We start from the raw sequence: 14,230 nt of genomic DNA, 5'->3' as shown, positions 1-14,230 counted from the left end.
GCTTTAGATTATAATAGTTAAATCAATGTTACTGTAAATCTGTTGCTCAATGGCTTTAGATTATAATAGTTAAATCAATGTTACTGTAAATCTGTTGCTCAATGGCTTTAGATTATAATAGTTAAATCAATATTACTGTAAATCTGTTGCTCAATGGCTTTAGATTATAACAGTTAAATCAATATTACTGTAAATCTGTTGCTCAATGGCTTTAGATTATAACAGTTAAATCAATATTACTGTAAATCTGTTGCTCAATGGCTTTAGATTATAACAGTTAAATCAATATTACTGTAAATCTGTTGCTCAATGGCTTTAGATTATAATAGTTAAATCAATGTTACTGTAAATCTGTTGCTCAATGGCTTTAGATTATAATAGTTAAATCAATGTTACTGTAAATCTGTTGCTCAATGGCTTTAGATTATAACAGTTAAATCAATGTTACTGTAAATCTGTTGCTCAATGGCTTTAGATTATAACAGTTAAATCAATGTTACTGTAAATCTGTTGCTCAATGGCTTTAGATTATAACAGTTAAATCAATGTTACTGTAAATCTGTTGCTCAATGGTTTTAGATTATAACAGTTAAATCAATATTACTGTAAATCTGTTGCTCAATGGTTTTAGATTATAACAGTTAAATCAATATTACTGTAAATCTGTTGCTCAATGGCTTTAGATTATTTTCGATTGTCGAAAAGGAGCATTAAGGAATAATGTCGATGTGTTTGCATGTTACTGTTGTAGAAATTTAGGAAAGTACGGAAGACAAACGAATGAATAAACCGATCACTGAACAAACACGATATCATATTAGTGACTAACAAACACAATATTATATTAGTGACTAACAAACACGATATCATATTAGTGACTAACAAACACGATATCATATTAGTGACTAACAAACACGATATCATATTAGTGACTAACAAACACAATATTATATTAGTGACTAACAAACACGATATCATATTAGTGACTAACAAACACAATATTATATTAGTGACTAACAAACACAATATTATATTAGTGACTAACAAACACGATATCATCTTAGTGACTAACAAACACAATATTATATTAGTGACTAACAAACACGATATCATCTTAGTGACTAACAAACACGATATCATCTTAGTGACTAACAAACACGATATCATCTTAGTGACTAACAAACACGATATCATATTAGTGACTAACAAACACAATATTATATTAGTGACTAACAAACACGATATCATATTAGTGACTAACAAACACAATATTATATTAGTGACTAACAAACACAATATTATATTAGTGACTAACAAACACGATATCATATTAGTGACTAACAAACACAATATTATATTAGTGACTAACAAACACAATATTATATTAGTGACTAACAAACACGATATCATATTAGTGACTAACAAACACTATATTATATTAGTGACTAACAAACACAATATTATATTAGTGACTAACAAACACGATATTATATTAGTGACTAACAAACACGATATTATATTAGTGACTAACAAACACGATATTATATTAGTGACTAACAAACACAATATTATATTAGTGACTAACAAACACAATATTATATTAGTGACTAACAAACACAATATTATATTAGTGACTAACAAACACGATATTATATTAGTGACTAACAAACACAATATCATATTAGTGACTAACAAACACGATATTATATTAGTGACTAACAAACACGATATTATATTAGTGACTAACAAACACAATATTATATTAGTGACTAACAAACACAATATTATATTAGTGACTAACAAACACAATATTATATTAGTGACTAACAAACACAATATTATATTAGTGACTAACAAACACAATATTATATTAGTGACTAACAAACACGATATTAGTGACTAACAAACACGATATCATATTAGTGACTAACAAACACGATATCATCTTAGTGACTAACAAACACGATATCATCTTAGTGACTAACAAACACGATATCATATTAGTGACTAACAAACACGATATCATCTTAGTGACTAACAAACACAATATTATATTAGTGACTAACAAACACGATATCATCTTAGTGACTAACAAACACGATATCATATTAGTGACTAACAAACACGATATCATCTTAGTGACTAACAAACACAATATTATATTAGTGACTAACAAACACGATATTATATTAGTGACTAACAAACACGATATCATCTTAGTGACTAACAAACACGATATCATATTAGTGACTAACAAACACCATATTATATTAGTGACTAACAAACACCATATTATATTAGTGACTAACAAACACGATATTATATTAGTGACTAACAAACACGATATCATATTAGTGACTATCAAACACGATATCATCTTAGTGACTAACAAACACGATATTATATTAGTGACTAACAAACACGATATTATATTAGTGACTAACAAACACAATATTATATTAGTGACTAACAAACACAATATTATATTAGTGACTAACAAACACAATATTATATTAGTGACTAACAAACACAATATTATATTAGTGACTAACAAACACAATATTATATTAGTGACTAACAAACACGATATTATATTAGTGACTATCAAACACGATATCATATTAGTGACTAACAAACACGATATCATATTAGTGACTAACAAACACGATATCATATTAGTGACTAACAAACACGATATCATATTAGTGACTAACAAACACGATATCATATTAGTGACTAACAAACACAATATTATATTAGTGACTAACAAACACGATATTATATTAGTGACTAACAAACACAATATTATATTAGTGACTAACAAACACGATATTATATTAGTGACTAACAAACACAATATTATATTAGTGACTAACAAACACGATATTATATTAGTGACTAACAAACACAATATTATATTAGTGACTAACAAACACGATATTATATTAGTGACTAACAAACACAATATTATATTAGTGACTAACAAACACAATATTATATTAGTGACTAACAAACACGATATCATATTAGTGACTAACAAACACGATATCATATTAGTGACTAACAAACACGATATCATATTAGTGACTAACAAACACGATATCATATTAGTGACTAACAAACACGATATCATATTAGTGACTAACAAACACGATATCATATTAGTGACTAACAAACACAATATTATATTAGTGACTAACAAACACAATATTATATTAGTGACTAACAAACACAATATTATATTAGTGACTAACAAACACAATATTATATTAGTGACTAACAAACACGATATTATATTAGTGACTAACAAACACGATATCATATTAGTGACTAACAAACACGATATCATATTAGTGACTAACAAACACCATATTATATTAGTGACTAACAAACACAATATTATATTAGTGACTAACAAACACAATATTATATTAGTGACTAACAAACACAATATTATATTAGTGACTAACAAACACAATATTATATTAGTGACTAACAAACACAATATTATATTAGTGACTAACAAACACAATATTATATTAGTGACTAACAAACACGATATTATATTAGTGACTAACAAACACGATATCATATTAGTGACTAACAAACACGATATCATATTAGTGACTAACAATCACGATATCATCTTAGTGACTAACAAACACGATATCATATTAGTGACTAACAAACACAATATTATATTAGTGACTAACAAACACGATATTATATTAGTGACTAACAAACACAATATTATATTAGTGACTAACAATCACGATATTATATTAGTGACTAACAAACACGATATCATATTAGTGACTAACAAACACAATATTATATTAGTGACTAACAAACACAATATTATATTAGTGACTAACAAACACGATATTATATTAGTGACTAACAAACACGATATTATATTAGTGACTAACAAACACAATATTATATTAGTGACTAACAAACACAATATTATATTAGTGACTAACAAACACAATATTATATTAGTGACTAACAAACACAATATTATATTAGTGACTAACAAACACAATATTATATTAGTGACTAACAAACACGATATTATATTAGTGACTAACAAACACAATATTATATTAGTGACTAACAAACACAATATCATATTAGTGACTAACAAACACAATATTATATTAGTGACTAACAAACACACTATTATATTAGTGACTAACAAACACAATATTATATTAGTGACTAGCAAACACGATATCATATTAGTGACTAACAAACACAATATTATATTAGTGACTATCAAACACGATATCATATTAGTGACTAACAAACACGATATCATATTAGTGACTAACAAACACGATATCATATTAGTGACTAACAAACACGATATCATATTAGTGACTAACAAACACAATATTATATTAGTGACTAACAAACACAATATTATATTAGTGACTAACAAACACGATATCATATTAGTGACTAACAAACACAATATTATATTAGTGACTATCAAACACGATATCATATTAGTGACTAACAAACACGATATCATATTAGTGACTAACAAACACGATATCATATTAGTGACTAACAAACACGATATCATATTAGTGAACACAGAAATACCAAAAAAAAAAAAAAAACACGATATCATATTAGTGAACACAGAAAGACTAACAAACACGATATCATATTAGTGAACACAGAAATACTAACAAACACGATATCATATTAGTGAACACAGAAATACTAAAAAACACGATATCATATTAGTGACTAACAAACACGATATCATATTAGTGACTAACAAACACAATATTATATTAGTGACTAACAAACACAATATTATATTAGTGACTAACAAACACAATATTATATTAGTGACTAACAAACACGATATTAGTGACTAACAAACACGATATCATATTAGTGACTAACAAACACGATATCATCTTAGTGACTAACAAACACGATATCATCTTAGTGACTAACAAACACGATATCATATTAGTGACTAACAAACACGATATCATCTTAGTGACTAACAAACACAATATTATATTAGTGACTAACAAACACGATATAATCTTAGTGACTAACAAACACGATATCATATTAGTGACTAACAAACACGATATCATCTTAGTGACTAACAAACACAATATTATATTAGTGACTAACAAACACGATATTATATTAGTGACTAACAAACACGATATCATCTTAGTGACTAACAAACACGATATCATATTAGTGACTAACAAACACGATATCATATTAGTGAATACAGAAAGACTAACAAACACGATATCATTACTGACTAACAAATACGATATCATATTAGTGAACACAGAAAGACTAACAAACACGATATCATATCAGCGAACACAGAAAGACTAAAAAACACGATATCATATTAGTTGTCATCATTTTTTAATGTTTTAATACGTATACACAAGCTTCATAGATATTTTTTTCTATCTTGATGAATTTTGATATGAATATCATAAACACTTTTTTAATGTTCTTTATGATGTTCGATGTAATTAATCACAACACAAAGAATGATACAAGGTAAACTGAATAAGTCAATCTTCCGTCAAGAGACGACAAAAAACGCATATTTATATTTGAAACATTTGTATACTAAAGTATACGGATTTGTCATATTTAAATATCTTTATCACATATTAGCTTTGATGTCATCACGACAATTTTCTCATAATTTAATTAGTTTTTTTGAGTTGATTGTATTTGCTTGTAGAATAATAGATAAGCGAATGGTGAGTTAGGCCATTCTTCATCAATTTCTAGTCTTCTGACATAGGAGTCGGCACACAGGTGCCAAAGGTACAGATGATCCGGGTTCCATCCGTACTTCTTTACGTAACACCAATGATGTCCTTGATCAAGATCTCCCTCGTGACAGATAACTCCATATAACTCGTACCATACACGTGCACATTCCCTGCCGGACGGTCCCTGACGAAGATCAAATTAAGCTTTAAAATGTTTTAAAATTTGGGATTATCATGTCGCGTGACGTTTTCATATATATGTTAAGTTGCATGGAATCAATCAAATGTCTAAAAAATTTGTACTTTCATATAAGATATATATATATAAAATGTTTTGTCACCTGTTTGCTGACTAAAAGGGTTAGCTCTGTAGGGTACATAACGTTGCCCGCGTACTTGTACAGCCTTCCGTGTGGTTCGTCCGTTGAAAACACATCCTTGCAAAAACAATTAATTAGTAACTTAAATAAATCATATATTACATTTTTGAGCACACTCTATATTTTGATTTTCACGACGGTACCGTTTTCAGGTAAAACTGATAGGGTTTAGATAGGCTGTGTTCACTTAAGGTATAGACACCAAAAGTTAATTTTGAATTATGTCTTATAAGTAAACTGTGAATTAGATATGAATGGAAAGGAATCAGAAGTAAAGCGTTATATAAACAACTTATATCAATGACAAAAATCAAAGGACAAGAAACATGAACCCTGCATATATATTTAACTGTCACTAGGTGATAAGGCGTGCTACGTTTTTGACATACCTGTTTAAACCTGGAGAGCTGTAGAACAAGTATTTGTGCTGGGCTTTCTATGATGAAGTGTTTAAATGTGATAGTGTCTGAAAAAAATGACCTAGACATTAGGATTAGTAGTTCATTCTGAATTCTGATCCGAAGAATAAAGCAAAGAATGAACACTTAACGTAAATTTGATAATGTATATCAGTATTACAAACACAAATATACTGTTACACTACAGTTCGCTACATACAGCTTCAGGTAAATCACATGTGCACAAATAACGAATTTAACAAACCAGTTTTATCTAGTGTAATGACCTATTAAAGACTTTATACTGCTCTTCATGTTCTGTATAGTTAAAATACAGGTACCGACAGTCTTTGATGAAAGACATTGTATGCCTTTTTATGTTATAGTGACACATAGGAACACGAGATAACCTTCATAGTGTTTCTCCTCTTTCAAACATGTCCTACATGGTACTTGGGCGTCGTGAAAGGCCACAGTCTCATCTAAAAGCTTGATACTCTCATTAACGGAACACTGAAAACAAAACGTTGTACTGATGTTTATTGTATTTCTAACGCTGTTGCAACTGATAAAGGACAATGTCTTGGTTTCGTCCCTCTTGTCTTTTATACCGGTTATATATAAAATTGTACAAAAGACACACAAGTTTATAGCACAATTGTATACAGATATCACAAATCTAACATGTTTACGTGATAGAAGTGAAAATATAAAGTTAACTTACATATTTGTCATCAACAGTCAAAAGCAGTGATCTAGTACACTCCGGCGGGCATTCTTCAACCTGTTAGTTGTAGGAATCATGGCATAGATAGATTGATAAATAAATAAGTAAATAAATAAATAGATGTGAACTTGTTGATATACAATAAATATAGATAACGAATGATTCTGGTGTTAACAGCATACGTAATAAGTATAGAACTCCGAAATACTCACGTGGTCGCACGTCGAATACCTGAATATTTGTCGCGCATGCGCGTCGAACAAGGATGTACATCCTGTAAAATACAACACGTCTGTGAAAATGAATGGTATCACGAAAATGATAATTGATCACGTGGTACATACCACGAAATCTTAATACTTGTGATACATTGAATTCTATGTCCTGTTCTTGGCCTTTAAAAGCTCATCGTCTCTCGCACTAAACCCTTACCTTCGATCTCTTCGTCCAATGCACTCAGCAAACTGAGGTATAAAGAGTGACAGTCATTTTGGTTTCCACTTTGGTAACATTCATCTCTACAAAATTATAAATGACACAAGGATGATGTCACTCTTGGTAACATTCATCTCTACAAAATTACAAATGACACAACAATGATGTCACTTGTGGTAACATTCATCTCTACAAAATTATAAATGACACAATGATGATGTCACTCTTGGTAATATTCATCTCTACAAAATTATAAATGACACAATGATGATGTCACTTAATCTAAACAGTTGTAGCATTGCCCACATTCTTTTTGTTTTAACACAGGAACGCATTGTCTGGTACCTATTTACCTTTTAGACATCGAGTTCTGTAGTTCGGACACAAGGTTATATAAATCCTCTTCTTTATAGCAACTATCATGTTGTATATCATTAATCTCCACAAACAGCTTGATTAAAGTCTCGGCCACGTGACAGTTCTGTTACCATGGCAACAAAAATTTGTACTCAAATTATGTTAAAAACAAACATATATGCAGTGAACATTTGATTAAATGGGATTGATATGTGCAATGTTTATGGATGACAGAGAAATACTTTAAAACGTAGAGTGTATTACAGGGCAAGTGACATGATATGTACAATGTATCATGCTACATATCCTACCTGTCTGGTTGTAAAAAGTTTGTCGATGAAACCAGGTGTCTGTGCCAAGACCTGTTCAACCGAAAAAGTCTGACATGAGAAGCTATGATACTAAGTATATCTTAACATTGGTATGCAATCTGTTACACGATAAGCGAAACTAGTCGCAGAATTGATACAAAAACTTTGACGGCTACATTTATTTCATATGTTGAAGAAAAGCGTAAGATGCTCAAATCATAATTGATAATATCCATGAAAACGGTATTTTGTAAAGCATCTTTCTATTTTCTATTTCTATTTTCTAAAGAATCATTTTGGAAGCGTATATCACAATAACTTACCTGAATCAATGATGAGATATAACAGGAACTTGCTTGTATATTGGGAAGGCCCTGTAGGAATGTTAAGGAAGGATACGCTAACGTATGCAGCATTGTGGGAGTTCACATAAGCCGGTTATTTTACAAAGGATACTTTGATCAGATTTCCATCGCTTTTGTCTGCATTACCGTTTAATTTCCTCGCATTGCTATTATTACCACTGGGTTCTTGTGAGCCTGAAACAAAAGAAGATAAATCATGCTAACGCACTCCCAAACGCACCACTATTCGTTAATATTTACATGCTCAGTGCAATAAAAAAAAATGTAAAGTAAACATTTAATTGCCTTAAATAACAGTAATTATTCATATATACAAGAAATTCCGAACCAAAAGACTGTATAAGCAGTGCTCGTCTCATACCTGTGTCAGCGGTGTCGTTTCCTTGGTCAACTTGCTGAATATTCTCCCAATAATCCTGTTGTGTAATTATTAATCTTGTTAATTTCATTAATTGTTTTTTTTTTAGAAATATTGATTTAGTGATTTTATTTATAGTGGCAAATAAGTCATCTGTGACATAGGTATGATCATGAATTGTGTTCAATTTAAGTTATTGCAAGCATATGCACAGTTAATGTAATAAACACCTAGATTAATTTTAAGAAATTTTTTATCTTAAGTGCTTTCAGATAGAATAACTTATGAGTAAGTCAACTGGAGTTATCTCCCATGTACATGTTCTACGTTCTAATGTAATAAGCTATCCTGATTGAGAAGTTACCGTATTTTGTTCATAATCTTTGCTCGAAGGATTGTCTTCTTTTGGTGAAGTTGATGTTTTTTTCACAAAAGGCTTCAAGTCTGAAGATATTTAAAGAATGTATTTATATTGTATCCACAGCTATGTAAAAATGGATACATGCACAAATCTCATAGTACTACTGATACAATAATACATTAGTATATATACGGAATTTTAGAAGAATTTTTATGATGTATTTCAGATAACATTATTTTAGTAATGTAGTAGTAAGATTGAATAAAACAATTAAGCATTGTACCTCTGTGATCTTGTTCCGTAGGAGTTCGTTCTTCTTTCTGTTTAAAATGAGTTGCACCAGAGTCCGATTCTTGCAGTGAAAGGAGACTTAATAACTATTATAAACAGGACAAGTACGTTTGAATAGATGATTAATTGTATAAATACATTTCATCATTTTTTTTAAATCAAGACAAAATCAACTGTCTTCGAAAAAGCACATCATATAAAATAAAATGAAAGTGACAGCTTTTCATTCAGAATAACATTTCCTCTTTGCTATCATATTGATTGTACGAAGCCTTGATAAAAATACCTGTTTGATATTTACCTTTTTATTTTCTCGATCCTCATTGTTTTGTGTCTGATCTTCTGCGCTAATTGATCCATTGTACACATCTATTGTTTCTGTTAGGAAGACATTTACGCAACAATCATGAAGCGGAGAATAAAAATTAAAAAAAAAAACAACCCACACTTAATACTTTTTAATCGTATGTATAAAAATTCCTTAAAACGATAGCTCATTATATTTTTCATCTGAATATAACAAAAACATTACCATTTTCAGGGTTTCCTCCGTTGCAATTTCCTGGATGTAACAACGGATTGGTGATTGCCCCTTGTAAGGAAGATTTGGTGTTATCCTCTCCTTGAAACGATGCCTTAATGTTGTCACTGTTCACGTCGGGTTTCGCATGTTTTTTCGTTGGTATGGATCCCTTTGAACACAGATTCAGGTATTAATGGGCGCTACGTAAATCGTGTTCTCTATAGGTATAGGGGAGACCGGGGCACAGTGAATCGGAAAAGTTGTTTTTGAATATTACTCCTTATCAAAAGGCAGAATTGATTGTCTTTTAAGTGCAAACGATAATGACCCATGGTCAGTGTTTAAACATGGCAAATATTACATGCCAACTTTGACAATTTTAAATATACAAGTGTTTGAATTTTTTAAAAAAGCTGATTCACTGTGCCCTGGCACCGGGGAACAGTGGACCATCACCTGGGGCACTGTGAATCAGACAGTGAAATCAGTGGATTTTTTTTCTCTAAAAAGGATAAAAAATTACAAACATAAATGTTTTGCAAACAGAATTATTTATTCAATAATTAAGAAAAACCAAATTCAGTCTAAATGCAGTAATTTAGACCCCAAAATTATCTAACCAATGACAACAACATGTGTGACTAGGTGTCTTCTAAAGTCACATGAGTAAAATTGCCACTAAAACATCGTAATTAAAGGAACTGTCTATCCATTGACAGCAACATGTGTGACTAGGTGTCTTCTAAAGTCACATGAGTAAAATTGCCATTAAAAAAACATCGTAAGTAAAGGAACTGTCTATCCATTGACAGCAACATGTGTGACTAGGTGTCTTCTAAAGTCACATGAGTAAAATTGCCATTAAAAAAACATCGTAAGTAAAGGAACTGTCTATTTATGAACAGCAACATGTGTGACTAAGTGTCTTTCAAAGTCGCATAAACAAATTGAAATGGGTAAACAAAAAGTAAGTCATCAAAACTGTCTATCCTTTTGTCCGGTGACAAGATGTTTGACTGGTTGTCTGATTTTTAAATTCATTTACCGAAGAAATTTTGAATATGCATAAAAATCCACTGGGAATATTAAATGACGGGCAACACGAGCAGTGCCACCATGCTGAAGAGGCTGTGGCAGCTTTCCAATGATATCAGTAAATGCAATATCAGATATGTCATCAACTGTTGGAAAGACAAATTTGTATGATGAGGAATTACGTCTCATAAACTTAATGTTAAAGGTTTTTTCACCAATATCATCAATGTCTCCATTGCAGCCTATTATTTGTCCTATATAAATAACTTTCGTCTTTTTGGTAAGAAATTGTACTATGACAAAATCCTCAGGGACGAGAGAATCAGCAGATTCGTCATATTCAAAGGAATCATCGTCATCGTCACAAATGTTTTTTTCGTTAACTTCCTCTTCTGAACTTGAATCACCTTGACTATCTTTCTGTTGAAATTCAAACCGTAATCCCTTTTTACCTTTTTTTGCTTTGTTTTGTCTCTCTTTGGTTTGCTTTCTTTTCTTTTCCTCGGCATCCTTTTTGATCTGATCTTTTACTGGTGTGTCCGTAAGAATTAGAGTTTTTCCTTTCTTTTGACCTCCTCTACCTTTCCTTGGTGGCGCCTTTGGAAAGGGACTTATTTCTTCTGGTAAAACAACTGCCTGTATTTTTTCTCTAGATATCCTATTTTCAGACGACATTGAACCAGAATCAGAACTGATTAAATTTGCTGCTAGAGTGTTGGCATGGGGAGAAGTCACAGGATCAACGTTGGCGGAAGCTGACGGAGCAAAATCAACGTTTGTCGAAATTGATGCAACAAGATCAGTGTTGGTAGATGTTGATGCAACAGGTTCAACATTTGTGGAAGTTGACACATTAGGGTTAACTGATGAGGAAGCTGAAACAACATGATCAACGATGGTTCCTTCAATGTCTTTCACGTTTTCAGTTATTGGCCTATCTGTTACGTATGAGCACATGAAATCTTCATCACTGAAGATGTTGGCGTCAAAAGGATGGATACCAGATACTTTGAATCCGGAATTGATATTCCTTGGAGTAAATGCCAGTGGGTAAGCTTTGCCGATAATCTGACTTACATTATGAATTGTGATTGGCTGGCCAGGATGACTTATCATAAAATCATTTGCTGCCTTGGTGTAGAGGCTCTTGAAAGGACCATACACAGAACGGTCTAGGGGCTGCATTTTGTGACTACAGTGAGGCGGAAGTGTTAACATAGTAACACCATTATCCTTGGCAAGGACAATTGTTTCAATTGATATATGAGATTCATGATTATCTAATATCAACAGAACAGGACGCTCTTTCGAGCATTTGGTTGCCTTAATAAAGTGTTGCATATATACAGTAAAGTTCTCTGAGGTCATCCATCCTGATGGATTTGCTACACCAACAGTTCCAGGCGGAGCTCCATATAGCATGGATTGTTTGAAATGCACACGAGGAAATACCAAGAATGGCGGTACTGAATTCCCAGCAGCATTTATTGTGCCAAGCATTGTTACTAATGTTCCTCTTTCTCCCGAAGTGATTTTGCCAACTTGTTTTTCACTTGTACAAGCAACTACTTTAGTGTTTCCAACTTTCTGAACGGTTGTGCACCCAGTTTCATCTGAATTGTATATGTCAGTTGGACTGAAATTATGTTCCTTCATTACTTTCTCCAGGTTATCAAAGAAGTCTTTTACATTTTTCTTGTTGAAACTTGTGGCACGCGATAAGCTGGTTGCTTCTGGACGACGTAAGGACAGGTTAGGATACCTTTTCATATACCCAGCAAACCAATCTTCACCAGCACGTCTGTTCTGCCTCCAAGACTCCGGAAATACTTTATCATTGCGATTTGCATATTCAAATGCTAATTCACGCACTTGCTGTCGTGTCAACCCATAGTGCATTTTAGAGGCTTTGATAAGATATTCCTGTAGAAGTATTTCTTCTTCTTCAGTAAAAACCTGACGGCAGCTGTAATTTGGTGAATATGACATAGATTCTCTGTTTCCATGTTCCCGTGCTCTCTGTACATAACGACGCAAGGTTGAAAAATGAATATCATATGACTTGCAGACATTTCTAATACTCCTTTGTTCTCCTATAACTTTCTGAACGGCCTCTTTCATTTTAGTACTGGTAGTCTTTCCAATTTTCCTATCCTCTTTATTTCTATTACGCACCATATTTTATGATGCTGAAAAAGAATATAATATGCAATTATACTAATTAACTTTTATCTGCATAGTAAGTGAAAAGTCAAAGTAATCAATGCCAAGAGTTGAGATAAAGAAAAAAACATTACTCGGGGCACACTGAATCACTATTCAAAGTGAGCCACTGTGCCCCGATTCACTGTGCCCCATATGGTCATATTTTAATCATGTGACCACCATCCTGACAAGGCTTAGTATCACATGGATAACACAACTTCGTCAACATCTCCAAACATCCATGTTACTAATGAAATATGATTGAGTGTCTATCAACTGACTATCAAGTGAGTATCTGAAAGGGATTGAGAGCACAAAAATTTACTTTTGGGGGTGTAAAACATACTTTACCTTGCAATTTTTTTTCTGGCTCCAGATAACTGATACTGCAAGACAATTTGGCAGGAACTCTTCAATACACATATACTGATGATGTCATCAGTCTATTAACACAAACCAAATTCTATAAATGATCAATGATTCACTGTGCCCCATGATTCACTGTGCCCCGGTCTCCCCTACATATCTTTTAACACTACGTATAGAGCAAATATTTACCAGGTATGTCATTTTCTTTGCTTTGGAACTAACATGAGTTTTTTTTTTTTTTTTTTTTTTAAAAAAAAAAGATTTCCAAACATCATTTTCAATTGAAATACTTTGTTTGAAATAATAATTCAGAGACCCTGCTTGTTTAGGTG

General features: G+C 31.8%; 1 protein-coding gene across 1 annotated transcript; it reads right to left on the bottom strand.

Annotated features, from left to right (window-relative positions):
- Window positions 1-5,715: 5,715 nt before the first annotated feature.
- On the bottom strand, window positions 5,716-13,574 carry LOC132559029 (uncharacterized). Its single transcript, XM_060223628.1, has 18 exons — window positions 11,856-13,574; window positions 11,619-11,744; window positions 10,299-10,458; window positions 10,068-10,144; window positions 9,759-9,852; window positions 9,479-9,558; window positions 9,118-9,172; window positions 8,848-8,930; window positions 8,715-8,765; window positions 8,392-8,442; window positions 8,077-8,204; window positions 7,721-7,806; window positions 7,501-7,562; window positions 7,286-7,345; window positions 6,972-7,074; window positions 6,553-6,629; window positions 6,125-6,220; window positions 5,716-5,967 (listed from the first exon to the last, which is right to left on the bottom strand). Exons 1-18 carry the CDS (start codon window positions 13,500-13,502, stop codon window positions 5,716-5,718), a joined length of 3,288 nt encoding a protein of 1,095 aa, XP_060079611.1. The 5' UTR covers window positions 13,503-13,574.
- Window positions 13,575-14,230: the final 656 nt, after the last annotated feature.

This window comes from Ylistrum balloti, unplaced genomic scaffold, assembly GCF_031769215.1.
Source record: "Ylistrum balloti isolate Yb309-2 unplaced genomic scaffold, AGI_CSIRO_Ybal_v1 Utg370842, whole genome shotgun sequence".
Lineage (NCBI taxonomy): Eukaryota > Metazoa > Mollusca > Bivalvia > Pectinida > Pectinidae > Ylistrum > Ylistrum balloti.
Note: the sequence above shows the minus strand (reverse complement) of the source record. Positions and strands in the feature narration are given on the sequence as shown.

Coding starts and splice junctions, on each gene's coding strand:
- LOC132559029 (XM_060223628.1), bottom strand. CDS start 13,502: ATGGTGCGTAATAGAAATAAAGAGGATAGGAAAATTGGAAAGACTACC. Junction 8,931..9,117: donor AAACGACACCGCTGACACAG/GTATGAGACGAG, acceptor CTTTTGTTTCAG/GCTCACAAGAACCCAGTGGT. Junction 7,807..8,076: donor CAGAACTCGATGTCTAAAAG/GTAAATAGGTAC, acceptor ATAATTTTGTAG/AGATGAATGTTACCAAAGTG.